Here is a 27,070-nt window from a genome sequence, read left to right on the forward strand (position 1 = left end):
AGAAGTTGTGCTCTTGTTATATGTTGCTATTTTATGTTGTTATATGTTGCTCATTTTTTCACAAGGCTTTGTGTCCCAGTACCCTGTGTGAGGAGACGGGTCGGCACCTGACCTTAGTTTGGCTGTCAGATTCCTGCACTGCCATTTCTGTAGGAAGCTAATTATAAGCCTTTGGTGCAGCTTGAAATATAAAGTTTGCTGGATTTGGCTCTCCTTCATTTCTTTTCTGCTTGGGAGAAAATATGTTCTGTTGGGAAAGTATCGTTCTGCCTGCAGGAAGTCTGGCTGAGAAAGGGACATGTGGAACTTTCCAGATTGTGATAGGTGTGCCGGTTTTAGGGATAAATTCATTTGTCAAAATAATGATTTAATATTCATGCTTTCTAATAGATTTAATTTACCTTAAAAACTATAAAAATAGAATAATAGCAGTAGAGAGGAGAGGTGGGGGATGGTACAGATGAAGCCAGAATGATAGAATCTGGGTGATGGTTAGACTGGAGTTTGTTATACTATTCTGTTTTCTTTGTATAGTTTTAATTCTGTCCTAATCAAAAGCTGAAAGAGGAGAGAGATCTTATTACCATTCATCTATATAGGCAATAAATAATTGAAATACATTTTAGGTATGTTGGTATTTAATTTACGAATGTGAAATGCCCTCATTCCTATGGAGAACTAGAACTTGACTCTATTTTGTAAGTGTTTATCTTTCTCTCAGCCTTTTAATTTCATTCCATTTGCCCAGCATTTTATTCCTATTGGGAACCCCCTAATTAAATAAAATTAAGTTAAACATTGTTAAACTGTTTCTTCTTCTAAATATTTAGAAGTTATCAAAAGGCTGGGGGACATAGGGTTAGAATAACAGTGAGAATAATGGCTGCCCCTGAGAACTTCAAGGATCCAATTCTGGATGTGTTAAGATTTTGTATTGGATTTGGGTTCCCAGCTTTGTTTTTCTTTCTTTCTTTTTTTTTTAATTTTTTTTTTTTTTTGTGTAGAAGAACTGGGGTGCAGGCCAGAGATGTAAGGGCTGAGAGAATTCACCAGAGACAGAGTGGGGAGCAGAACAGCCAGATCTACTGAAATACACTGCTGAGGGGAGTAGCGGGCAAGACAGGAGATGTCTGCTGCGCCATGTGTGGGTTAGCTCCCTGGCCAGGGATCAAACTCAGGCTGTAGAGGTGGTAGTGCTGAGACTTAACTCCTAGGACAGCTGGAAGGTCCTCATCTTTGTCTTTCTAGACTCAAAGTTGTTTTCCTCTTTTGCTGACTGTCTAAGTAAGAGCCAGGTGTCTGGGGACACTCCTGCTGGTTTTGATCATCTGTCTCTGCAAGGCTCTTCCACACTCGCTGCATCAGCAGGACCCCCCTCCCAGACGCGCTCTCAGTCGTCTGGGCATCTACATTCACTCTTCCTGTTGGAAAGCAACAGGACCATGCACAGAATGGCTGACCGGCTAGCGTTAGCTGCACTCTCTCTCTATTGTTGTTCCAGAACGTAGCAGAGAAGGAACTAAAGTCGCATTTATTTTAGGAAAAAGAAAAGTCAGTCTTTTCACTGTCACTTTTTCTTCGCTTGGCCATGGTGATGGCGAACATACATATGTATTTTTCCTCCTTATCCACTGCTGATTTGAGCCTTCTCCATTCTCATTTACCCTCTTCACATCTGGAGTGTGAGATATGTAAATTGCAGCATGCCACAGTTTAATAAGCCAGTCCCCTTTCAGTTGGCTTTTCAGCACCCATGTATATTAGCATGTCGAAGGTGATAATACAATTTACATTTTTCCCCTTGTCATCTATTAATCTGACTTCCTGGGGATTTAACTTGTTAAGAATGCCAAATACCCAGATAACAGGTGCCGCAAATTCACTTTGGCTTTTCCTTATCTCTTCTTCTCACACACACCTAAAAAAGTGATTGGCTATGATATTAATCTGATAATCTTAGTGTCCATGTCATGTACTGTAGGAATATAGTAATTATTGCTATCATAAAATAGCACTAGAAAATTCTAGAGCCTGGCATTTTTTCTTGACCTCTGAACATTTGTATCTTCACTATTATAAGGAGTATTAAAAATATTAGGCTTTTGTAAGAAAGCAAAACTGGGTGCTTCCTTGAGCTTAAGGAAGCATCTGTTTACAGCAACACTGTTATGTGGAAATGGCAGCAGTGGTTTCAGGAAAATACTAGTTGATGCAATCTCACTGCTTGGTTATGTTTTATGAAAATAATCTAATTTGTAGTCAGAATTGTCTTCCTGATTAGTTAGTAGGAAATTGAAAAATCATGGCCAAGATGAATAGAAAAATGTTAACATTTTGTGTTTTCTAGGTGTGCAATAATAATAAACTGTATTGCCAGCATTTTTAAATAAAGCATAGATAGCAACAATTTCCACAATCAGCAATTTTTATTGGCAAAATAATGATAGGAGTTTGGGTTTATTTTTTCCTGCCTATAATTAGTCCTCACCAGTTTACCCTGGGTCACCCCTGTAACCCCATGCCTAGCACAGTGCCAAACGCACAGGAAATATGCAGTAAATATTTGTCAAGTGAGATAAGTAAAAATCAATCCCAAGAAAATATCAACAATTTTGGGCCTCCCCGGTGGCGCAGCGGTTGAACGCTGGGTTGCGAAGCTGCCCGCTGCCTCTGCAGCGCCGGTTCGATCCCCGGCTGCTCCCCGGCCACCGGAGGAGGGTCCCACATGGCGCGCAGACCTCTCCTGCCGCCCGCTGCTCCCCTCAGCAGTGTACCTCAGTCCTTCTGCCTGCTCTGCTCCCAGCTCTGGCTCTGGTGAATTCTCTCACCCTCCCGTGCTTCTGACTGTACCCAGTGCTTGTATAAATAAATAAAATAAATCTTTAAAAAAAAAAAAAAAAAAAATATCAACAATTTCTTAAATTTAAGGATGGCCTATAGATGATAACAGCAAAAGCATATAAAAAGGACTGAAACATCCTTTTTGTGCCATGAATGTATTAGACATTAATTTTCTTTCTTGTCATTTCAACCAAGAGAAAGATGCTAAGAAGCCTTCTCTAAAAAGACTCCATTTTGTTTAATTTCTTTAGTGAGTCTCCTCACTGGTATTTAGCTTTCTGGGCGTATTAAGTGTCATTTCATGATAAGACCAATGAAGGCCTTAAGTATCCTATTTTTGAAGAACTCTTGTTAGTTTATGAATTGTAGAGTTTAGGCAAAAAAGATGAGGATGCCTTCCAGTTCCATCCATGTTGCTGCAAATTGCATGTGTTTATCTTTTTTGATTGCTGAGTAATATTCCATGGTGTATATGTACCACATCTTCTTGATCCAGTCATCTATTTTTGGGCATTTGGGTTGTTTCCAAAGCTTAGCTATTGTAAATAGTGCTGCTATAAACATTGGGGTGCAGGTGCCCCTTTGAATTCATGCTCAGCGAAAAAAGCCAGAAAGAAAAAGAAAAATACTGGATGGTCTCACTCATAGCAGCAATTTAGAAAATCTAAATTAGGGACCAGGAAAAGGACCTAATTATAATAAAGTAAAAATCAAAATCAAAAAGCAACTATAAACTAGAGACATACTATGGTGGGGGTGAGGGGGAAGAAGGAGTAGGATCAAAGCAAGGGGGGTGGGTATTGTATGGGGACTATAACCAAGATGAAAATGCATACATTGTGCAAAAATGAAAAATGATGTGAAAAATAATAAATAAAACAAGCAAAGAGATGAGAATGCTTTGGTGCAGGCTGGTGGCCATGAAGGTGATGAGAAGTAGGAGGATTAAGGATATGTATTTTTATGGTAGCTGCAGGGCTTGCTGATGGGTTGAATGAAGAGTGTGAGGGAGGAAGGAGTCTAGTGTGACTTGCAGTGTTTGGCCAGCAGCTGATCAAATGATGGCCCCATGACTGAGGTAGGGAGCAGTGGAAGAAAAAAAGCTGGAGCTTTTTACTTTTTTGTGAGACTGGATAGGGATTGGGTGGGATATCAGGAGCTCTGGTTTATTTATTTGTTTATTCATTTATTTATAGTTTTTTAATGTTTTTAATGGTGTTCGTTTAGGGTTATAGGTTCACACCTCTAAAATTGTTTGTTGTCATTATCATACCTACTACCAAGTCCTCGACCATAGCCCATTGAGTCCCCTCCCCTTCCTTGTCCTCCACCCCTCCTCCCTCCTTTTCTGGCCGTCTCAGTTCTGCAGTCAGATTTCAAGGATTTGTTTTGTTTTTGTTCTGTTCCTTTGCTTTGTTTCTTTGAGTGAAATATTTATCTTTCTCCTTCTGTCTTATTTCGCATAGAATAATCCGCTCCAGTCCCATCCATGTTGCAAATGGCAGATTTAATTTTCAATTCTCTTTTCATAGCTGAGTAGTATTCCTTTGTGGATAATCATGCCACATCTTCTTTATCCACTTCTCTGCTTGGGCACTTAGGTTGTTTCCATGGCTTGACTATTGTAAACAGTACTTCGGTGACATAGAGTGCATATATCCCTTCAAATTATTGTTTTTGTGTCCCTTGGGTAGGTATCTAGGAGAGGGATTGCTGAATCTTATGGGTAGATCTATTTTTAATATTTTGAGAAACCTCCACACTGTTTTCCATAGAGGTTGGATTACTCTACATTTCCACTAACAGTATTCAAGTGTTTCTTTCTCTTCCATGCCCTTTCCAACACTTCTTGTTTCTGGTGGTTTTTAATATGGGTCATTCTTACAGGTGTGAGGTGCTATCTCATTGGGTACCATTGTAATCAGAGAAGATACTTGAAATGATTTCAATCTTAAGGAATTTATTGACACTTCTTTTGTCACCCAACATCTGATCTATCCTAGAGAATGTTCCATGTGCACTTAAAGAGAATGTCTACTCAGATTTTGGGGAGTGGGATATATATATGGGGGCTTTGTTTTTCAGATGTTAAGTTTGAACTTCACTTTAGATGTTTGAGATATCCAAGGAATTACCCGGTAAGCCACAGAATGATTATTTGTGACAAAGAGAGATGTTGGGGCCAGAGATATATGTTTGACAATCATAATGGCAAAGATGGTAATTTACACCATGTGAGATGGTGTTAGGGTGAGTGTAGATAAGGAAGATATTGAGGATAAGAAGAGACACCAACAGAGAATGACACCAATAAGGGATAATTGTCAAATGGGAGGAAAACCAGGGGATTACAGTGCTCTGGAACTCACATAGATAAAGCATTTCAAAAAAGAGGAAGAGGTCAACAGTGTCCCAAACTATGAAAAATAGAACAAAATAGAATATGGAATTAGCCATTGGATTTGGCAAAGTCACTAGTGAACCTGGCACAAAGAATTTTTGTGGCGTGTTGGGTTACAGAAGTGTGATGGGTGGATTGGAGAGAGAATAGAAAGTAGGGAGGTGGTAATATTGAGTATAAATAACATGCTTAGGAAGGTTTGCTGTGAAGCCTGGGGGAAAAATGGGGCAGTAGCTGGAGGTGAATATTGGTGTCAAGTTTAGGTTATTCAGTATTTAAGAAGAGGTTATTCAAGCACGATTATAAGCTAATATGTGTGTGACTATTCAGTAGAGGGAAAATTGATGTTTCAGGAAAGTTCTGGAGTCAGTGAGAAAGATTTCTATCTAGTACATAAGGAGAGGAGTTGGTCTTAGGTAATAACAGAACTGAAGGCAGAGCACATGGGTACAGCAGTAGATGAAGTGGTAGATTTAATGATAACATAGAAAACAAAGAGATAAAGAGGAAATTAAATACCTTAAGTGGATGATTTGTGCATGAATCATGAAATGACCATATTATCATTGTGTACTAAGGGCAACAGTAGTCAAAATAAATTTGGAATGCTCGTCTCATTTCAAGCCTGAAGTCAACAGTCATTGTTTTTAAATAGATGGAGAAATGTAGATACTGCTAGAAAGCTGAGATTCCCCTCCCCCACCAGCTGAACCACATGAAGAGTCAAAATGTTAGAGGATAAGGCCCAAGAGACCTGATCAGTCTCATTTTTAAACTGATTGGCATTTCAGAATTGAGTCTTCTTCTTTGAGGGTTAAATTTCTGATTGAGAGATACTGTATAGTAAATACTGTTAACTGGTTGGGGAATTTATAGCATTTTTGAGGGGCACTGAGTGCTAAAGTTACTGGTTCCTAATCAGATATGGGTTTCTCTGTGTTAGCCTTTCCTCCATCAAGTTTAGGGATGGAAAAAAGGCAGAAAGAGAACTTGGAGGACTTAGCCTCCCTGTGGGTGCTTACCCTTGAATGTCTTGTGAATCATGGGCTATAGTAGAGGACACCATTTTCCTTTGCTGGATACTTTAAAGGACAGAGTTATTGCCTTGTTTGTTTTCTATCATGGAGCTAATATAAAATCAAGATTCATTCTTTTCACTTCTCAGAAGAAAAAAATCTGCCATTTTCATATTTTGCAGGTTTTTTTTTTTTTTTGATGCTTGCAAGATGGACTTGTTGGAAGGAAGGCGAATGCACAAAACCTGGATTGAAATGTCATCTGGGGAGTCTTGTTATAAAGGATAACATTTTAGGATATAAAGTGATTCCTGGCCAAGTCTTTTTGCAGTAGAAGGGAGAGAGCTCAGAATAAATATTTTGAGTCTGACTGGTGACCTGAGCGCCCTGAGTCTAAGTACAGTGTCAGGGAGAATATCCACCAAAGCAATTGCTTTGCTTACAGGCTGGCAAATGCCTCCCGAGTCATAACATCTGAATTTATTTTAGGCCAGTGGAGCAATATCTGATGCTAGATTACATAATCTAATATAGTTGTATCGAATACAGAACTTCAGTGATTGGAATACATTTTTAAAGGGGTAGTTTAAAGAATTTCTTCATAATTTCTTTGGTGGGTATGTGAATTAATTATGCACAAAACATATCATTCTGGTCAAACTTCAAATTTTCCTCGTCTGGACATGTGAAAAGATTTGAAAACATGCCTGATAATTTCAATTTCAATTTGTTTCCTAAATTGTTTTCAGCTGCCTTTATTTCCTTATACAACAAGGCAAAGAGTAGGTACATACAAAGTAAGACAGATTTCTCTGGGGTCGCCTCTCATTCTGGATTCAACGGGATCTTTTGTTCTTTCTCTCAAAGCCTCAGTTAAAACTAAATTTCCAGATATGCCAGGAACTTTCCAATTTCTGATTCCCAACAAAAACTTTGCTTGCTGGGTTCTGTCTACTAAGAAAAAATGCAAACAGTACTTACCGCTTAGGGTTGTGATGTAGTCGTACTAGACTGTTTCATTGTTGAATTCTGTGGGGCTTTCTAGGATCAAGTATGCTTAATGTCATTTGTGCTTCCTTAAGTCTGAGTAGCATTAATTCAAGTGTGGCACTCACATCCAGAAACCAGAACCAATTGAAGAGCTAAGAGTCCAGCAACTCAACTTCAGTAAATTTCATGAATACTGCCAATTAATTTTTATTACTTGCTTCTTACCTTAGGATCTTTATGTTTGCATTTCCCCTTATTCGGAATACTCCCTTCCTAGATCTCACCTGACCAGCTCCTTTTGCTGTTCAGGTCTCCTCCCAAAGGTCACCTCCTCAGGGAGGCCTTCTTGGTTGTCCTAACCTAAAGCAGCCCTTCCCACATTGTCACTTTGCTATGTGTTATTATCTTTAAAGCCTTTCTCATTTTCTGAAATTACCTTTTTCAATTATTATCATTTGCAGAATTAGCATTATTATTAATCATCCTAACAATAAGAGCAAATACAAGTTGAGTTTTCACTATGTGTCTTACACAAACCTTTGTATTTTTAATGCATTTTGGTAGCGACAAGTAGCATTTATTGAATATTTTCTATTCACAACACTGGGCTCATAGGTTAGCATGCTAGTCCAGGTCATTTCTTGTCTAGATCCCCACCATGACTTTCTGAGGGCCCTCTCCCCATTTTAGCCTCTTTACATCCGTTGCCCACATAGCAGCTGGTGATTTTTCCAAAACTGGTGAGGGTTTACTTTGAACTTTTTCTTTGCTACATTGAGGATAAGAGTTCCATTTTTCTATATTATGAGATGACAGAGGGTAACTTCATACAGCATTTTTATTGCACTTAGACTTTTACATAGTTGGGTTATGCACAGTTAGCTGCTGTACATAGTAACACTCCACTCCAACATCCACTGGCCTAAGATAATAAACACTCACTACAGCTCACAGATGGTGGTTCAATTGGTCTTCACTGGGCACACTCACACATTATGGACAAGGCCTGCAGCTCTCCTTGCCATGGCTGGGCTCTCTCACATGTCTGGGGCCGTCACCAGAGCCCTGCTTAGGATGCCAGGCCATCATCCTGCATTGGCTGGACCAGGCTTTTTTGCACAGCAGTGGCTGAGTTCCAAGAGCAAGACTGGAAATAAATAACCAAAGCTTCTTGAGGCCTCACATTGGCACTAGTTAGCAAAATGGCCACTTTCCCCTGGCCAAAGCACAGGGTGGAGAAATCACCCATAATGGAGTGACACTGCAGAGTATGGGCACAGAGAGACCACTGACTGGGGCTTGAAGGATGCATCAGGGGTAGAAGGTTATGAGGGAACTGGTATTCCTTCCTCTGATGCAAAGAAAAATGTCCCTTGACCATCCCTCACGAAGCATGAACTTCTCTAGGTTTTAGCACTTGAACTGTTCTTTCTCCTCCTCTCCCAGAAATGATCTCATCGAAAGTTCATCTCTAAGGTTCTTGAGGTTCCAGAGAATGCCATACATCTTCACGGTTGTCTTGCTCATGTTGGTGCCTCTATAAATAATGATTGTACCTGGTCTTGTAGGATTATGCCCACATGCTGACCTGTGTCACTGAGAGAGAGAAGTTCATCGTGCCCATCAAGGCCAGAGGTGCACGAGCCATTCTGGACTTTCCTGATACGTTTAACTTCTCCACATGCCCTGTCAAATACAGCACCCAGAAGATTCTGTTGGTACAAAACATCGGCAACAAAGATGCGGTGTTTCACCTTGAAACTCGTAGGTAAGCATTCCCTTGGCTCTTGTTTTTGATCGACTCTAGCTAGATTTGGTCAGCACAAGTAATTTTCTAGAATAGCAGTCAGGACCCAACTGCTAGTTACGCTCTGGGGTTGCAAGGCAGGAAGATCTCACTGTTGAGGGGCAGACTTTCTGTTCATTCCAAAAGGAAATCAAAATTCAAGGTTACCAGTTTGGTAGTGATGATTTTCCGAAGAGCTGGATAAAAATCTTTTCTACTTAGAGACTGGCCTAAAGGGAATCCATTAACAAACATATTTGTTTTGACTGAGAGTTTTATAACTGGCTGTGTTAGTTTTCTACTTTTCTACTGCTGTTGTAACAAATTGTCATAAATTTAGTGGCTTAAAACAACACAGATTTATCATCTGATATCTAAGTAGGTCAGAAGCCTCTCTGGGCTAAGAGCAGTGTCTTTGGAGCCATGTGCTGTACTATAGGGTAGAAGACATCCCGTGGGGAGTATCTATGCTTATTCTTCCATGTGTCCCAGGAGCATCACTGTCTATGGACCATTTCACATAGATCCGGGTTTCTGTCTGGTATCCTACTTCTTTTTTAAAAATACTTTTTTAGGATTTATTTATGCACAGAACTGGGATGTAGGCCACAGGTACAGGAGGTGAGAGGATTCACCAGAGACAGAGTGGGGAACAGAACAGGCAGATCTACTAAAATACACTGCTGAGGGGAGCAGCAGCAAGACAGGAGAGGTCTGCTGCACCATGTGGGTCACCTCACTGGCCAGGGATCAAACTCCTGCTGCAGTGGCTGGTGATAGCTTAATAGTGCTGAGACTTAACCCCTTGCACCACCAGGCAGGCTCCAGTATCCTAATTTTTTTGGTTGACAAACTAATACTATTTCTGGTAGCACGGGTCCATTGGAAATTCTTTCAAGTTTTGTCTATCTGAAAAAGAAGTCATTGTTTTGCTGTCATTTTGGTAAGCTGTTTTTTTTTTTTTTTTTTTTTTTTTGTGGAACTTTCACTGGTGGCCGGGGAACGACCCGGCGCCGCAGAGGCTGCGGGCAGCCTCTCAGCCCAGCGCTCAACCGCTGCGCCACCAGGGGAGGCCCTGTAAGCTGTTTTCTCTATAGTATATTTTCTCTGGGTTGATGATTATATATGCACATATTCTTTTTGTAGTACTTTCCAAGGTATCATTTCATTGTCTTTTGGATTATATTTTTCTAATTAAAAGTCTGCTGTAATTCTTATCTTGATTACTCTCAGTGTGATTACAGTGGTCCCGGCTTATCTGTGGGACATATGTGCTGAGATACCCAGTGGATGCTGAAAGCCATTAATAGTATTGAATCCATTTTGTGCTGTGCTTTTCCCTATACATACATACCTATGTCAAAGTTTAGTTTATAAAATAGGTACAGTTAAGTGATTAACAACATAACTATTAATAGTAAAATAACTACCCAGAATAATTATGGCAAGATATTATAATAAAACGTATATGAATATGTCCTCTCTCAACAAATATCTTATTGTACATATTTTTGGATTATGCTTGACCAAGTGTAAATGAAATCACAGAAAGTGAAACTATGCATAAGGGAGTGTATCTTTTTGTGGGCTGTCTTTAAGATCCTTTGTTACATTTGGTTTTTAGCAGTTTAAATATGATGGGTCTAGGTATGGGCTTTATTTTAAGGATTTTGTTTAGTGATGATTTCAGTCCTGAATGAGGTTCTATGAGCTTCCTAGTATTTGGGGGGAAATATCAGCTATTGTCTCTTCAAATATTTTTTTCTGCTTCATCCTCTCTGTCTGCCATTAACAGGAAAGTCTGTGCATGTCCCACTTGGGGACAGCAGGATTGTCCATTTTTAATATTCAGGCCACTTGCGTGCCTTGGTGGGTTCAAGATGTTGTTTGTCTGGGTTTTTTTGTTTGTTCATTTGTTTGTGTTTTCACAGTTAGGAGTGAGAGAAAGACACTTTCTAGCTTTCTAGGTAGATGCGAGACTCTCTGAACCAATTTAGGTGAAATCAACCATAAAGGGGAAAAGCAAACTTCTTTTGAAAGTCAGTGTCTCCTGACATCACCCATAAATACCTGTCCAGCCTTTGTCAGTTTGTGGTGGACTCCTCACAACATCTGACTGAAGGAGAGCGAGGCAGGTTGTTGAACTGGCTCACCATGACTTAGAAAGAATACATCGTTTTTATTTTTAAAAAAGCCCTCTCATAATCACCATCCATAATACATTAAAAACTTCCTGCTACCTTGGTATTTTTCCTGTTAAGCCTGTGAAGCTTAGCTTCCTGAACTGCTGGATCTTAAAAGCCACAAAATAAATGGCTAATTTTTACATTTTTACAATTTCTTAAATTTGTATTCATGTAAAAGTGAAGCAAAATCTCCTCATGAATTTAATAATATGAAGTTGCAGCAAAGAGGTAAAACTTTTCTGTCCATTTACCTAAGAACGCCAACCGCCTTTCCTAATATGGAAACACTTCCAAAGTAAAATGAGGAATCAACTCAGGGACTAGCCAGGAATCCTAAAGACATCAGAAACTAGTTCAACAGCCCCATTTTACAGAAGGAAGTCAGGTCTGAGAAAGGAAATGACTTATCCAAGCTCCCCAAGTTAGCAAATAGCAAAACCTGGATTAAAACAAACATGAGCCAGTTATGGACTTGATTCCTCTGATCCATTCCTCTGTTCCTACCCTACCCCCACCCCCATTAACTTTCCTAGGTTCCCAGGTCAGCCAGATTCTAGCTGGGTTTCACCATTGGGAGGCACTAGGAGGGATGGGAGTGTAGGAAGAATCCAGGGTGTTTCTCTTTCCTGTGCCTTCAGCAGAGCCCCCAGCCAGCAGTGGCTGCCTCTTTTTCCATGGCTCTTGCTCCTGCCAGTGGCCTTCCTCTTCCAACTTCTGTGAACACTTCCCCTTTGTCTCCAGCCCAGGGGTGGAAATGGCTCCTTTCTTTTACTAATCTCTGAGCAATCTCACCCTCTAAATTGCACTCCTTATCACTTCCATCTTCTGTGTAATCAAGTCTCTCAATTAAATTCCCTGTTTGCAAACATTTTTGTTTCCCTGTTTGGACTCTGCATGAAAAAGTAGTTACCCATCATTTCCACAAAAGCATGTTTTCCAACCATGTTTTCAATTTTGTGAGCCAAACCCAGATTCTTCCAGTAAATTCCCTTTCTGTTTAAGCAGCCAGAGTAGTTTTCTGTTGCTGGCAACCAAGAACCTCGATGGCCCTGGTGAGAAAGGATGTGGTTAGATTTCTGGTCATGTCGTGTTGAATCAGGATCTCTGGAGAGAGCATCTGACAAGCATCAGTTCTAAAAAAATGCACAGTGGATTGTGCTGCTCAGACAGGGTTGAAGTCACTCCTTCAGTGAAGGTGATTGGCAGTAGACATGGTATAGCAGTGGGTATAGTTTGAAGTTTTGGCGTCAATATGCCAGTCTTGGTCCTGCCCCTTTGAGAGTCAATACAGCTAGATATAACACCTCACAGGAAATTGTTGCAAAAGCACATCATATTCTTTTCATTGAAGTAGTGATTTAATTAATGGCTAAGTTTATAAATGGCGAGCTTCCTATAAGTTAATAAAACAAAAATTTTCCTTGTATGACCATGGCCCCCATTAAAACATTGGCTCCTTAGATGCAAGGATTGTAGTCTCTTCTTTCCATTTATATGTTTCCAGCAAATAGCAAAGTATCTTGAATAACTAAGTGCTCAATAAATGTTTAGAGGATGCCTAACCAACAATATATCACAAAGGCAAAGCTACAACTGTAAACCACAATTATTTAAAAATAAAAAAATCATGCTGCAAGTACTATAAAATAGGCATAATGTTTTTTGTACCAATAAAAGGAGCTTCAGTGTGCTATAAAATATAGAGAAGATAAACAATTACTGTTCAATTTTATTACAAATTTGACCTAAAACTCTGGTGTAGGTATCAGAAAAACTTTGGCTGTTAAGGAAGACTACTTTTGGAAGGTGAAATAGAAAGGATTAAGAAGATAAATCCTCAAGGTAGGAATCAGTTAATAAGAAAGATTACCTGGAGAAAAAAATACTAATGCTATATTCAATATTTAATAGATTAGCATCAGCATTTAGTCTTCTGCTAAAATATTGAATCATTTAAATGGAATTGTTGTAGTTCTTATGAATAGTCCATGATGGATTGAACAAAAACTCAAAATCTTTCTCATGACTCATGGTTTTTCACAAACATCCCTCCCTAATTAAGTATTGTGTATTCATGAAGACGTGATATCAAAACCAAGCATTTTGCCTCACACCTTTGAGGAACAGTACCTTTTACCAATTTGTAAGACTATTTTCTGATACTTGATATTTTCTAGCCTGTTCAGCCTGTCTGCTTTTAGTACAATGAAGTACAAAATGGAATTATAGACATTGTTTAAGCACCAGAACTTAACACACTCTACCCAATTAACTCTGAATTATTGCAAAAGCTTAGGCAGCTCTAGGTAGCAATGGTTACCCCAGGTGATTTTCTACTGAAGAAATTTAGTGTAATATAAACCCAACCATTAGCACAACAGCAAAGTATCTGTTACCACCATATGGGATTTGGATTTCTGGAGGTCCTGGAGAATGGTCATTTTTTTCCTTAGAAAATCAGCTTAGGTTCTGTCTAGTAATACTATCCAACTCATTTCAAAGCTGTTCTTTTGTTACCAAGAAATGTCTGAAAATAAAATGAAAGCACAGTGTAGGAAGAAAAATATTAGGAACTAGAGAGACAGAAATAGAAGAAAAGGTTATAACATTGTTCCAAAAGCCAGGAAGCTGGGCCCAGTTCCCAGCTTTTGAGATTTTGAGATTTTGAGAAGGTGAAGAAAGGAAGACATTCGAAGACTCTGAGGCTCACCTTCATCTCCCATTAAGCAGGAGTTTCCTGAGATATTGAGAGCCTCTTCCTTTTCTGTTCCACCAAAAGGTTATAAATACATTTTTATAGATATTGTTATTTCTGTTTAAAAGTTGATGTAATTCAGCTCGTCGAGGCTCCTGTAAGTAAAGCGCTGTATGTGGGTGGTGAGAAATGTGGGGATGCATGTAACACGTGGCTTCCACGTCCAAGGTGAATTGGGGTTGGGCAGAAGGACCTTGAACTTGAAGGGAGGCTTCTTCCATCTCTGCTCTGCCACTACCTAGTTAGGTAATTTGAGGCCAGTTGCATGTTTTCTCATGTCTAAATTACAAACAACAATACTCACTTTTCTCAGAGATTTTTTGAGGACTGAAAGAATTGACATAGGTGCAGTGTCCATAACAGCACCCAGTGCAGGCACGTATCCATGAGATTTTTCTTCTTCTTTCATCTCAAGACTCTCTAGCTACTCAAAGAGGCAGGCTTGAAAAGAAACAATAGTACGAGATATATTGAAGTAAGAGGTAAAAAGAGTTTTCCCCTCTGAGAGGAAGGAGACGCTGTTGTTAAGAGGAAGAATCAGGGAAAATTCTACTTAAGGGGTGACTTCCAGTCTGGGCAGTGGAGTATGGCATGTGGAAAATGGTATTTCTTTGTGACCCCGGTAGTTCTGGGATGTCTGTTTAGGCGACTGATCTGTTGTAAGGGTGAGGAGAGAGAGTGTGGGTGTAAAGATGAAAGCTGTCACGTCCCATCTCATCCAACCACACCCTATATTGTTGTATCACAATCTTTTGTAAAAAAGATTCATGTGTTAAGACCTGTGTGTGTTTTTACAGTCTCTCTAGAACAGTCGAAGGACTGGGGGGAGAATGAGAAAAACGTGAAATCATATAAACGCCAGAGCTCCTCCCCACGCTCATCTTCTCACTGGGCAGTGAGGACACAGCAATGACAATCACAAAAATAATGAACACTTGGTTAGCACTTCTTGTGTACCAGGCATTATTCTAAGCATTTTACCCACATCAGCTCCTTTAGTCCTCTGAGGGTGTTGTCATTACCATCCTTTTTTTTTTTTTTTTAAAGAGGAAAATAAAGTCTTTTTTCTTTTTTTAGAATTTATTTATTTATACAAGCACTGGGTACAGTCAGAAGCGTGGGAGGGTGAGAGAATTCACCAGAGCCAGAGTGGGGAACGGAACAGCAGACTGATGAAATATACTGTTGTGGGGAGCACTCCTGTCGCACCATGTGGGACCCTCTCCAGGGGCCGGGGATCGAACCGGCATTGCAGAGGCTGTGGGCAGCTTCATAGCCCAGCACCCAACCGCTGCGCCACCAGGGAAGGCCCTGTCATTACCCTCCTTTTACAGAGGAGGAGACTGAAGCTTAAATGACTTGCCCAAGACCATGGCAGAGCTGGGTTTTGAACTCACTCACTTGGCTCCTGGCAAATGACCACTGGCCCACTGTGCCTCTCCAGCAGTGCCTGGGGTTCGTTGGGGCTCTGGTGCTGTAGGTACTGGAAAAGGAATGGAGAAAGAAGTGTAAGTTGAGGGAGATCAATATAGAGGGCACGAGAGAAAAAAAACAGTGTCTCTCTTCAAATGTGGTAATAATTGCAAATCCTCCCCTGGCCATAAGCTCTGTACCCGCATAGAACACTTAGGTTTTCTGAAATTAAGTTCATTATCTAAGGGAAGATTTAAGGAATGAAGACTCCAGAAATGGTTGTGATAGAAGTAAATAATCAGAAACAGCTTAGCCTGCCAGATACCTTGTACAAACATATTACTTTGAAAAACTAACAATTTGAAGAAGTGAAGTGGACCATGAAAATAATTAAATGGGCTGGGTTTCCTATTTAGAAGGAAGGGATCTGTAAGTTATTTAAGGCGCTTTATGATCAGATCCAGCTCCTCTCTTCCTGCTCCCTTCCAGGACAGGGAAATGAAACTATTTCCTATTTCCAAATCCACCTTCTCTCCCTCAATATCTGCATGCCCCAATTCTGTTTCCCAAACACGGGTTTTGTCCCCAGTTTTCTGTCCCAAATGCATTCTCCACCCTTCATCCAGTGGGTGCTTGACCTGCTGGGCAAGGTCCACAGGCTCCCTTGCCTTCACGTTTCTGGTTGGGTGCAGCCAAGGGGAGACCCAACGGACAACCAGACAGGAGGAGGGTGTGTGGTCAGGGCCCCCAGTGTCTCCCTCGTGAGACCTCCAGGGCTGACTGTCCCTGTTGCCTAAAGCTCCTGGCTCCTCACAAGCAGCATCCTCTTAGGACTCCCATGCATCTATGGATTCAGAAGTGGCACAGTTCTACTATTATAACCCTGGGTGACAGCATCATTTCTTGCCATTCCTTTATACTGCCTTGTTATACAGACCCTTTTGTTTACCTTATGTGATCTGTTATCATTTTCCTTTTGGGACTCTGATATTTTTTCCATTATGAAGCCCTCTCCTCTCTGAACTTTCATAAAATTGATTTTCACCCCCTTAAAGGTAGTGTTCTTTTGCAAATCACAGTACTTGCATATATGTCCCTTAATAAAGTCACTCAATGAAGGTTAAAAGAATGACTGAGTGGCAAGAACAAGCAAGAATATTCTTGCATCATTTAAGTTTCTCTTAAACTTGCTGAACTGTTATTTTAACATTGAAACAGAATTTCTCACATTGGAGGGAGAATTATACCTACTGTCTGAATCACTGATCTCTTGAGGTGGGTCTGAGCTGTCTGTGGTGCTGAACCCCCACTACTGGGAATGGGCTGTGATGGCAGGTCTTCCTGTGTGTTGCAGGCCTTTCTCCGTGGAACCATCGGTTGCAACTCTTAATGTGGGAGAACTCATGCAACTGGAAGTGCAGTTTGAGCCCCAGACTGTGGGCAGCCACAGTGAGAGACTTATCGTGTATTATGACACAGGTATGCGTTATTTTTGTTACAAGTCATTAAGAAAGGTCAGGTGGGAAATATGACAAAGCAGAATAGGAAATGCCCTTTTTGGCAGAATTAAGTGAGTAAGCCAGGACCCACAAGGTAAAGAACTGAAGAATGAATGACTCTGATAGACATGCTCTTGAATCAGATATAAGTCCCATATCGATGATTTCTCCAGTGCTTGAAAGTCTGAGAATATAGAGCTCGGGTAGGGTCCTATACCCAGAAGTCACACCGGTAGATTGAGGTTATTTATATGTAAATGGGACTTGAAGGTAGCTTAATACACTTGGGTTTTCCATTTGATTTATTGCCACATTTGTCTAACATTAAAAATAAATAAACCCCTGTTCAGAATGTTCTTGTAGCAATCACTAGTTTATGTAAGATCAGTTACTTTAATCCTAAGGATGTGCAGATATCTTCCATAACATCCCCCTTAACTATAGGACTGTATCTATTGCCACTAGCATTTTCTTGAAGGCCAGAACTTGCATTATCATGCAAATACTCATTGCTGTTGCAAATATAGAATCGTGTAGATTGCATGTGCATTGTACAGTTCCCCAAAGTTGGTTTTCAAATTAATATTTTATCATTGCCATTTATTATTTCACAATTTCTCTCATTTCCTTCTCTTATTTTTCATCCTTACATGTCGATGGACTAGACTGTGTGCATCAGAAGGACATTTTAGGGGGAAAACAGGTGCACAGGCAGGGAAAGAGCAACAAATGACCCCTTGGTCACAGTTCAGAGTTACGGGCCCTGTGGACACCCACCTGGGCAGGACAGTGCAAGCCCTTTCTAAGGGCTCAAGGTTGCATGGATCTGACTCCAGATCGTCCAGCACACCAACAACTGTGACACAACCGTGACACAATCTGTGTTTTCTTATCTTTTAGCATTTGCCATAATGCACTAACTGCTGGCGTGAGAAACCTAACTTGAACTAGCTTAAGCAAGAGGGGGGGTTTCGACCCATGTAAAGTACCAGGTGAAAAGGTTAAAAGCGTAGCTTATCACACACCGTGAGTGTTCCAGTGGCTTCACATCCTTGCCAATGGTTGTGTTGGTCTGTTCATTTTAGACACACTAATGGTGTAAAGTGATGTCCTTTATAAAGTTTTTAAATGAAAATTGTAGTAGAAATTTTCATTTCTGTAATGGTTAAATTATGTTGAGTACCTTTTTATGTGCTTCCAGGTAATTCAGTCTTTTTATATGGAATGTCTGTTCATGTCTTGTTCATTTTTTGTTGACTTTTTCCCTTTTATTCTTCATTTGTTGCAGTTCTTGATCATTTGATATTCTGAATAGTAGTCATTTGTCAGATATACGGATTGTTAATATTTCCTCCCAGTCTGTAACTTACCTTTTCATTTCCTTAATGGTATTTCTTGATGAGGTAAAATTTTTAATTCTGATGAAATCCATGTTACTTTTTTTTTCTTTTAAGATTCATTTTTTGCCTTTTTTGCTAAGAAATGTTTGCCTTCCTTGAGATCATGAATGTGTTTTCCTAAAGGTAATGCTTTTTAGCTTCTCTGTTTAGGTTAATGATCCGTCTGCTTTAATTTCATTTTTGTGTATGTGCAAGGCAGGGCCATGTTTCATTTTGTTTTCCCCAAGTGGATAATTGCCTCTTCTCTGTTCTGTTGTCTTGTTCTGGAATTCTAATTAGTGGCTTCCTTAGCCTGTTACTTATTCTATTAATATTCTGTTTATTTCTTCTGACCTCTAGTTTATGTTTTCCATTTCTTATTCTCTGCAGACTTCCCAGGATATTTCCTTCTTGTCCATTATTCCATTCAATAATTCTCTCTTCAGTGAAATCTCATCTGATGAGTATCAGTTTTTCAGTTATTATAATTATTTTCTTTTTTTCCTTTTTTTTTTTCCCATAGAAGAACTAGGGTGTAGCCCAGAGGTGCGGGAGGTTAGAGGATTCACCAGAGACAGAGTGGGGAGCAGAACAGGCAGATCTACTGAAATATACTGCTGAGGGGAGCAGCGGGCGACACGAGAAGTCTTCTGCGCCATGTGGGTCAGCTCCCTGGCCGGGGATCAAACTCAGGCCATCGTGGTGGTAGCGCTGAGACTTAACCCCTAGGCCACCAGGGAGGCCCCAATTATTTTCATTTCTGAAAACATGTTTGGTTCTTATTAAATCGATTGCTCTCTATGCTTATTTTTCATTTTCCTTTTATTCTTTAAATTTTTAAAATTTAATTTATGTAAATTAAATCAAGCAGAGAGGTTTATATTCTGGGTTTTAGGATTCATATATATTGTTTAGTTTGCCTTTTGTTGGTTCTGATGGTTTTAAGCCATAACATCTATAGAGGAGGAAAATACCAGTTTCTTCTACCTTTCGAGTGTTTTAGCTGGATGCCTGTAACATAAGACAGAAGAAGGCATATAACACACATGTATCCAGTGTAAGTTTTGTGTGACATGGGCTCCTTCATGAGGAAATAAAGACTCTAAAAGACTTAAATCTTCAATAAAGACTCTAAAAGACTTTTATATTATTGATCAAGAGTAGAGAGTAAAAGTGTGATAGGGCAAAAAAGACCTGAGCTGAGTGAACTGGGGGAAAACAGCAAGGCCTGTTCCTGCAGATTCCTCTCAGTGTCCCTCTATCATTGGAGAGAAGGAGGCTGCTTCCCTCTGGGAAGAGGCAGGCATCTCTCTCGTGGGGAGTCTCTATACTTGCCTAGGAGGTGTTCAGAAGATCCTTCCTGGGCCTGCCATCACTCAAATTCCTTCAGCTTAAAATATTCAATCCCCAGGCTGCCAGACTTTGGGGGTACTGTGAATGAACCCCTTCATTGTTTATGTCCTTTGGTGGTTTTTGGCTGTAGCATCCCCCCTCGGACAGGCCCGGGGCTTTATGTCCTGTCCTAGGCACACAGTGCACTAGTTAAAGCTCAAGTTCAAGGTGCGGAAGAAACCTTGGCACCAGGTTACTTCCTGGCCTTCTTCACTTCGTTTGATGGCCTTATTTTCCTGTCAGGTTACTGATGCATTTTAAGTTAAAAAAATATTTTATCAAGTGTTTAGTGATTTCAGTCACCACTTTAACTTGCTGCTTAAAACCGACTAATATAAATCTTTTTCCCCCGCATTGTTCAGCATTCTTTTTTTTTTTAATAAATTTTATTTTTATGTTCCCTATACAATTGCAACCCCCTTATTTTGACCCCAATCCCTCCCCTCCCAACCCCCCGCCCCCCATAGAGTGTCTCTGGTTCATAGTTTTTTGTTGATTTTGATTTTCACTCTCTTATAGTTATTCATTTTCCTGGTCCCTTATTTAAGTTTTCTAGATTCCTGCTATGAGTGAGACCCACCATGGAATATTACTCAGCATTCAAAAAAGATAAACACATGCAATTTGCAGCAACATGGATGTTCAGCATTCTTCACCGAATGGGTCATCCTTTCCTAAACCCTCTCCCTACAGCTTGTCAGCAGGCATTATCCCTCCTGTGCTTAGCGGTGTTTCTGTTTTTCAAGCATCTGGGAATTTTCTAGGTTTTTTCTGATATATAATATACATAAAATGTATATATGTATATATTTTAGTTTCTTTTTTATTTTATATATTTTTCAAATCATTTTTCAGTTTTGTACAATGTATACATTTTCATCTTGGTTATCGTCCCCTTGAATTCCCACCCCCATTCACCTGTGAACCATCACCATGGTCCCTTGTGTTCTTCCCTCCCTTGTTTTGATCCTACTCCCTTATCTCCCGCTGCAGTATGTCTCTGGTTTATAGTTGCCTGTTGATTTTGATTTTTACTTTATTATAATTAGCAGCAACATGGATGGAGCTCGAGGGATTTTGCTCAGTGAAATAAGCCAGAAAGAAAAAGAAAAATACTGGATGGTCTCACTTATCTCAGGAATGTAGGGGATCCAAATAAGGGATCAGGGAAAAAAAAACTAATTCATTCTGATATTCTTACTTGAGTTCCACCAATGACAGAAAGCAAACTCTATATGATTTCTGTCCTTGAAATTAGTCAAGTTACACTCTGCTTCCGAATATGTTCCATTTTGGTAAATGAGCCTCATGCACTTGAAAAGGATACAGGTTGCATCAACATCTATTATGTCAAGCTTGTTAATCATGTTGTTAAATCTGTCCTCCCACTAATTTTTGTGTCTTCTTTTAAAATTAATTATCATGTACTGTTCAGTCCTTTTATGTTGAATGCAACTTCTGATTTATTTGGGTTTGAATCTTCTGTATGATTGTGAAGGAACTGTTACCACTATGGGAAAATTATTAGCTGAATTTCAGCAAAGGCCTTTGTGTTGTTAGTGTTGATAGCAGATGAAAGTGAAAAAGAAATGAGTGTTAAACTCAGTGGTGATGCCTTTCTACCATCTGTGTGTCTCCGTCTTTGTGAAACATCATTTCATTTATGTCAGCCACTAAAATTAATTATTGAAAGAATGGTGACCTAGGAATTACCTTCGGATCGCTATATCACAATGTTTTAAGCCAGGAGTTTAAAAAAGAATGAAGCATAGTTAACCTTTGCGCTAGTTAAAATAGTTAGAATGATAGTTAAATAACAATTACAATAATTAATTGTTGGTAGGTATTTTAAAGAAATTATCTTAAAATATCATTTATCTCATCCTTTTCAATATTTTGTGCATATTTTTAATCATTTGACATGAGTACTCTGGCACATGGGTGTAACTTATAAACAAGTGAACATATGTTGGGGTGTTCAGACATTTTTATCTGTTTGAGTTTTGAGACCAGCTGTGCTCATAGATGAATAGAATCAGGGATAATCTCAGTTTTAGGGATAATCTCAGCTAATCATTATATTTTTACATATGAAAAGCTGAATCCTGAGAAATTAGGTGACTCAAGGTCACAAAACAACTCAGAAGTACAATTAGAACCCATATTCAGCCCCCTAACCCTGCACTGTGCTTTGCCTATCCTGGTGGGTCATCTCCCTAATCTCTCATATGAAAACATGTGCATTTTTTACTCCCTTTACCCACTGACATTCAAATACAACTGCATTCTCCCAATTACCTCCTATCTAGATCTTACTTGTTTGCAGTTTTTTTGATGCCCATACTTAGATTTACTGTCCTATGCCAAAGGAAATGAATATTTGTGTATTAAAATTTTGTCTTGCCTGGAAAAGTTGACTACTGTACCCTGAGGCTATGGTGTCAACTAGGGTATATGAATTAAGTCATTTTCTAAAGATTGCAGAAGTAAACTTCATTGTCTTGTAGCATTTTGCTTGATGTGTGGTGAACTGCTGATAAGAATATGCTTTCATCGTTATTGTGGGTTATCCATGACCAGAACCTATAACCTTCCATTAGTGAAAAACAATCATGAGTAATGACTGCCTAAACACAATTAATCATGGCACTTTTCCAGGCAGCCATGATCACTGGCTGCTCACATTTCATTAAATAAACATCTGATTGAATTTTCTGCAGCTGTTTGAAGTGTGAATTGATCTGAGGAGGGAAATTTAGCATAGGCTGTCAATGCAAATCTTTTCTTCAGATGTCCTCAACAATTCTAAAGAAGGGGCATGATACTTCTCCACAGGAAGTCCTCAATCACAACCTAAAAGTTGTGTTTATGCCCTTCAGTTGATTGAATGCAGCTAGGAGATTTCTTTGCTTTATCTACAACCAGAGTTTGAACCAGTCCTTTGGTATTAAGGAGGTTGAATGTAAGTTTCTCCAATAGCTAATAATTACTCATCAATGTTTTCCTGAACCATAATTCTCCTTTCTCCCTGTGTAAGCCTCCTTCTGTGGTAAAATCAAGTTTGTTTAGGCAATTGATTTTATACCAGAAATAATTTCGTTATCTTTTCATTATAGTCTAAAATTGAGAAAGGATTGAAGTAACTTAATACTTTTTACAAACTAATCCCTTCAGAAGAGATTGAGAATTCAATTACTCAAGACTACGTTGATAACAAAACAAACAAAACCCAAACCAAATCAAAAGTAGAATGAGTAAACTAGTCCTGTCACTTTAATAAAATTGAGCAGTGAAAATATTATTGACTATGAGAGACAAATGATTAATTGCCTAAGTTTTGTATACTTCAGCTGAATATTGAGAAGCTATATAATCTAAGGGTTCAGGGTGGTTTAGTATTCAGGGCAGGCTTTAAAAAAAGAATGTTCTTATTGGATCTGTAGTTACTTGTATGAGCATTAAAATAAGAGTGCAGTGTGTTTTTTCTTCAGGGCCTGGTGAGGTTGCTGTCACCTTGAAGTGACATTAACTACTGGCATAATCAGGAGAGCGAGCTGATGCACTTACTCAGCATTTTTAAAAGTATTATGTCTCTTACTGAAGAGGAACTATTTCAATTCAGGAGTCAGAAGTTGGCAAATAGGCTCTTTTCCCCAAAGGTGTGTGTAATGTATTATTATTAAACATACGAGCAACCATAATATTAGTTCTTCACATGGCAGCTTTATTGTCATTTATATATTTTACTCTAATAAGCCTTAAAGAAATGCTTTTCCTTCTAAAGCAATAAATGAATACCAAGATGCATGTAATTGAATGTGATGTATTTTACAATCAAAACCGCTAAATAATGTGTATCTGAATATACCTATGATGCTCCACCTGTGAGAACCTTGTTTCAGTGGTGTGATTATTGTAATTAATTATAAGTATTTGCCATTATAATTAGAAAACCTGCAAAACATAGTTAATGTAAAAGAAGCAAATGTTTTAGAGGCAGTGCAAATGCTCCTTGGCCAGTATTTTTTGTTTGTTTCTTATTCCACATTTTAGGAAAGGGACCAGCAGAAGTTAGGATGAACTGAAGGTGAAGGATTGTTTAGGGAAGTGGAGTGAGGTCTTTGTAAATTACATAGCAAGAGAATACTCTTCAATCATCAGGACCAGCATTTAAAGGGACATTAAAGGATGTCTCTTCCACTCCCTTCATTTTATTTTTATTTTTATTTTTATTTTTAATTTAAGATTTATTTATTTATTTATACAAGTACTGGGTACAGTCAGAAGCGTGGGAGGGTGAGAGAATTCACCAGAGCCAGAACGGGGAACAGAACAGGCAGACTGACTAAATACACTACTGAGGGGAGCAGTGGGCACAGCAGGAGAGGTCTCTGTGCCATGGGGGACCCTCCCTGGTGGCTGGGGATCGAACTGGAGCTGCAGAGGCTGCGGGTAGCTTTGCCAGCGCTCAACCGCTGCGCCACTGGGGGAGGCCCTCCTTTCATTTTAGAGATGAGTAAACTGAGGCTCAGAAATGTTAAATGACTCAGAGATATTAAAAATAAAGCTGTAACTTGAACCCAAACCTTTGGCACCCTCTGAAGCCAGCACACCCCCTATAATCCTGCCTCCCATGCTGTGTGAGTTCTGTCAAGTCATGTTAATTACACCCCACCCCACCCCCACCCTGAAATCCTTCAAAGACAGAACCCTTCCAAAGAGTTCTGATCCAGCAATTCACTTGAGGGGCACATTCGACCCTGCTGTGACCAAGGGTGAGAAACACTTTCCATCGGTTGTTGGTTCCTCCCCCGAGAATATGAGGCTCCTCATCCATTTTATTTACTGTCCTCTGTCCTCTGGAAGTCTGAAATCACAGTATGAAATGTATCGTGTAAAGAGCTAGACTCAGTTTTGTTTTGTTTTGTTTTGTTTTGTTTTTGGGTAAAGTTAGTTTTGCTCATGTTTGTTTTTGTTTGATGGATAGTAGCAAAACTGGCAAGAGGTAATGAGACTGTCCACAAAATATATCTTACTGGGACATAATAAATGGCTGCGACTAACCTCATCTACAGTGACTATAATGCTCAGAGACTGCAAAGGGACCTGGGTGGGAACAGGCACTGCAAGGGCACAGTCAACACTGACCCCAAGGCACAGCCACCTGCCCATTCTCAGGGTGCAGCCCGCCACCCGTGGAATCAGTCTTGTGAGCAGCGAGGGGCTGGGAGCCCTTTTTAAAAAGGTCCTCTTTATGAAAGCAAGTACTTTAGCAGCTGTGGGAAGAAGAGGAATTACTGCTTCCTTCCCTTTGTACAGATTTTGGGGGCATGATGGTGAGAAATACCAATATCAATTGGTTTTCAAACAGAATGTAGTGGCTCTTGCTGTTTTTCTGGGAAGAACTTTTGTAGCGAGCCACTCACTAGGGGTTCATACAAACCCTAGTTGTATGAAATAGGTAAGTCCCTGGACTTTATTTCCAATTAGTTTTTTGTAAACAATGAAATAGTTGAAGTAACCACAAAAGCACAGAAATATTGTAGTATAATCAACAGCCATTATATTTAACACATCTAAAGATTTTGGAATACACATTTCTTTCAGATATATTATTTTAAGGATAACTGAACTGATTATAGACTCAAAGTGACCTTGTTATTCATTTCTGACCTAAATTCCCATGTCTTATTCCTCAGAGCTGTATTAGGTGTATTTTTATTCAATTACTACAGATTTACTTTTCCATAAACAATATTACTGTTGTCTTGAGCAGTTCTAAACTTCACAGAAGTGGCACCATGGCATATAAATCATTTACCAACTTGCTTTTAAAAAAAAAAAAAAAAAAAGATTTATTTATGTATACAAGAGCTGGGGTGTAGGCCAGAGTGCAGTGAGTGAGAAGATTCACCATAGACTGAGTGGGGAACAGAACAGGCGGATTGACTGAAATACACTGCTGAGGGGAGCAGCAAGTGAGACAGGAAAGGTCTGTTGCACCATATCGGTCACCTCCCTGGCCAGGGATCAAACTCGAGCTGCAGTGGCTGCAGATTGCTTCATAGTGCTGACACTTAACCCTTGCGCTACCAGGGAGGCCCCACAACTTGCTTTTTTAATTGAATATTGTGCTTTAAAGATTTACACATATATAGCTCTGATTCTTTTTAACTTAATATATCACTTCCCAGTGAGTAGAAATACTATAATTTACCCACTTTACTGTTGAATAGGATGCTCTCCCTAGCTTTTTGCTCTTACAAACAATGCTACAACGAATGTCTTTATATACATCTTCTTGTGCAGCTGTATGAGGATTTCCTAATGGATAAATATCTAGAAGTGCAGTTGTTGAGTTTTAGGGCAAATGTACGTTGAACTTTATTGAATACTAAATTGATTTGTCAAGTGGTTATATCTATTTATATTTCCATCAGCACTATATGAAAATTCTTGTTTTTCTTTATCCTTGTGAGTATACTGCCATGCAGCATTCTCAAATTGTTTAAGTTTTGTTAACATTGTTGGTTATGACATGGTATTTTATTTTATATTTCTCTCATTACTGGTCCTAACCAGCTGCTTTGCATGTTTACTGGAGGCCTTGTAAATTTTTCTTAACATTAAAGTTTTGGATGAGTAATGTTTTCATATGTTCAAGAATTAAAGCAGTATATTAAAATACATATTGAAAGGTGTTATTTCTATGCTGCACTCAGCCACTCTTATTTATTGGTTTCTTATTTATCTTTCTAGTGCTTGTATGCAAATAGATGCAAACGTCAAAAATAAACCTTGCTTCTTCCTACTTCTTTCTATGCCCTGGAGATCTTTCCATATCAATGTGTACTTTTTCACACCTTCTACTTTTAGAAGTATCACAGATTATTTAACCAGGCTTCTCCTGAGGAATACTTGGGCTGTTTCCATTCTTGGTTACTAACAACAGTGCTGTAATGAATACCCTGGTTCTTGTTCTGACTCACCTCTAGGATACATCCTTAGGACAGAGGATAAATAGTTTTGTAATTTTTGATAGATATTTTGATCTGTATCACCAGATTCACTCTACTGGGGGAGAAAAATGGCACCACTTTGCATCCCCATAGCAATGTATACGCAAGAGTGCCTTTTCTCCAATAGTCTTGATGACAAATTATAGTCTCAAACTTTTGTTTTACCAATTTGTTGGGGTAGGGGAAATTAGTATATAAGTACATCTTTATTTCTGTGTGTGTGTTTTTTTTTTATCATGAGTGACGTTGAACATCTTATCTAGGGGTCCTTTGTATTTCCTTTTTGTGCAGTTATTCTATTCTTCTATTGACTTGTCTTATTGATTTCTAAGAGCTATTTGTATATGTGTGGATTTAATCCCTTTTTCTCAGATATAAATAGCAAATATTTAA

At 39.2% G+C, this 27,070-nt stretch overlaps 1 protein-coding gene across 8 annotated transcripts in view; it reads left to right on the forward strand.

Annotated features, from left to right (window-relative positions):
• Window positions 1–27,070, forward strand: part of HYDIN (HYDIN axonemal central pair apparatus protein) — a 415,526-nt gene that overhangs the window by 165,641 nt on the left and 222,815 nt on the right. For 7 of the 8 annotated variants that reach the window (XM_037516090.2, XM_054696975.1, XM_054696976.1 and 4 more), the window contains 2 exons: window positions 8,817–9,016; window positions 16,743–16,867. In XM_037516090.2, the coding sequence (XP_037371987.1) occupies window positions 8,817–9,016; window positions 16,743–16,867 (325 nt within the window). Of the gene's footprint in view, window positions 1–8,816; window positions 9,017–16,742; window positions 16,868–27,070 lie in introns of those variants that run through there. The other variant, XM_054696978.1, reaches the window with a different exon arrangement.

The sequence above is a fragment of the Talpa occidentalis genome, unplaced genomic scaffold (genome assembly GCF_014898055.3).
Source record: "Talpa occidentalis isolate TD23 unplaced genomic scaffold, MPIMG_talOcc4v2.1 talOcc4.17, whole genome shotgun sequence".
NCBI lineage: Eukaryota > Metazoa > Chordata > Mammalia > Eulipotyphla > Talpidae > Talpa > Talpa occidentalis.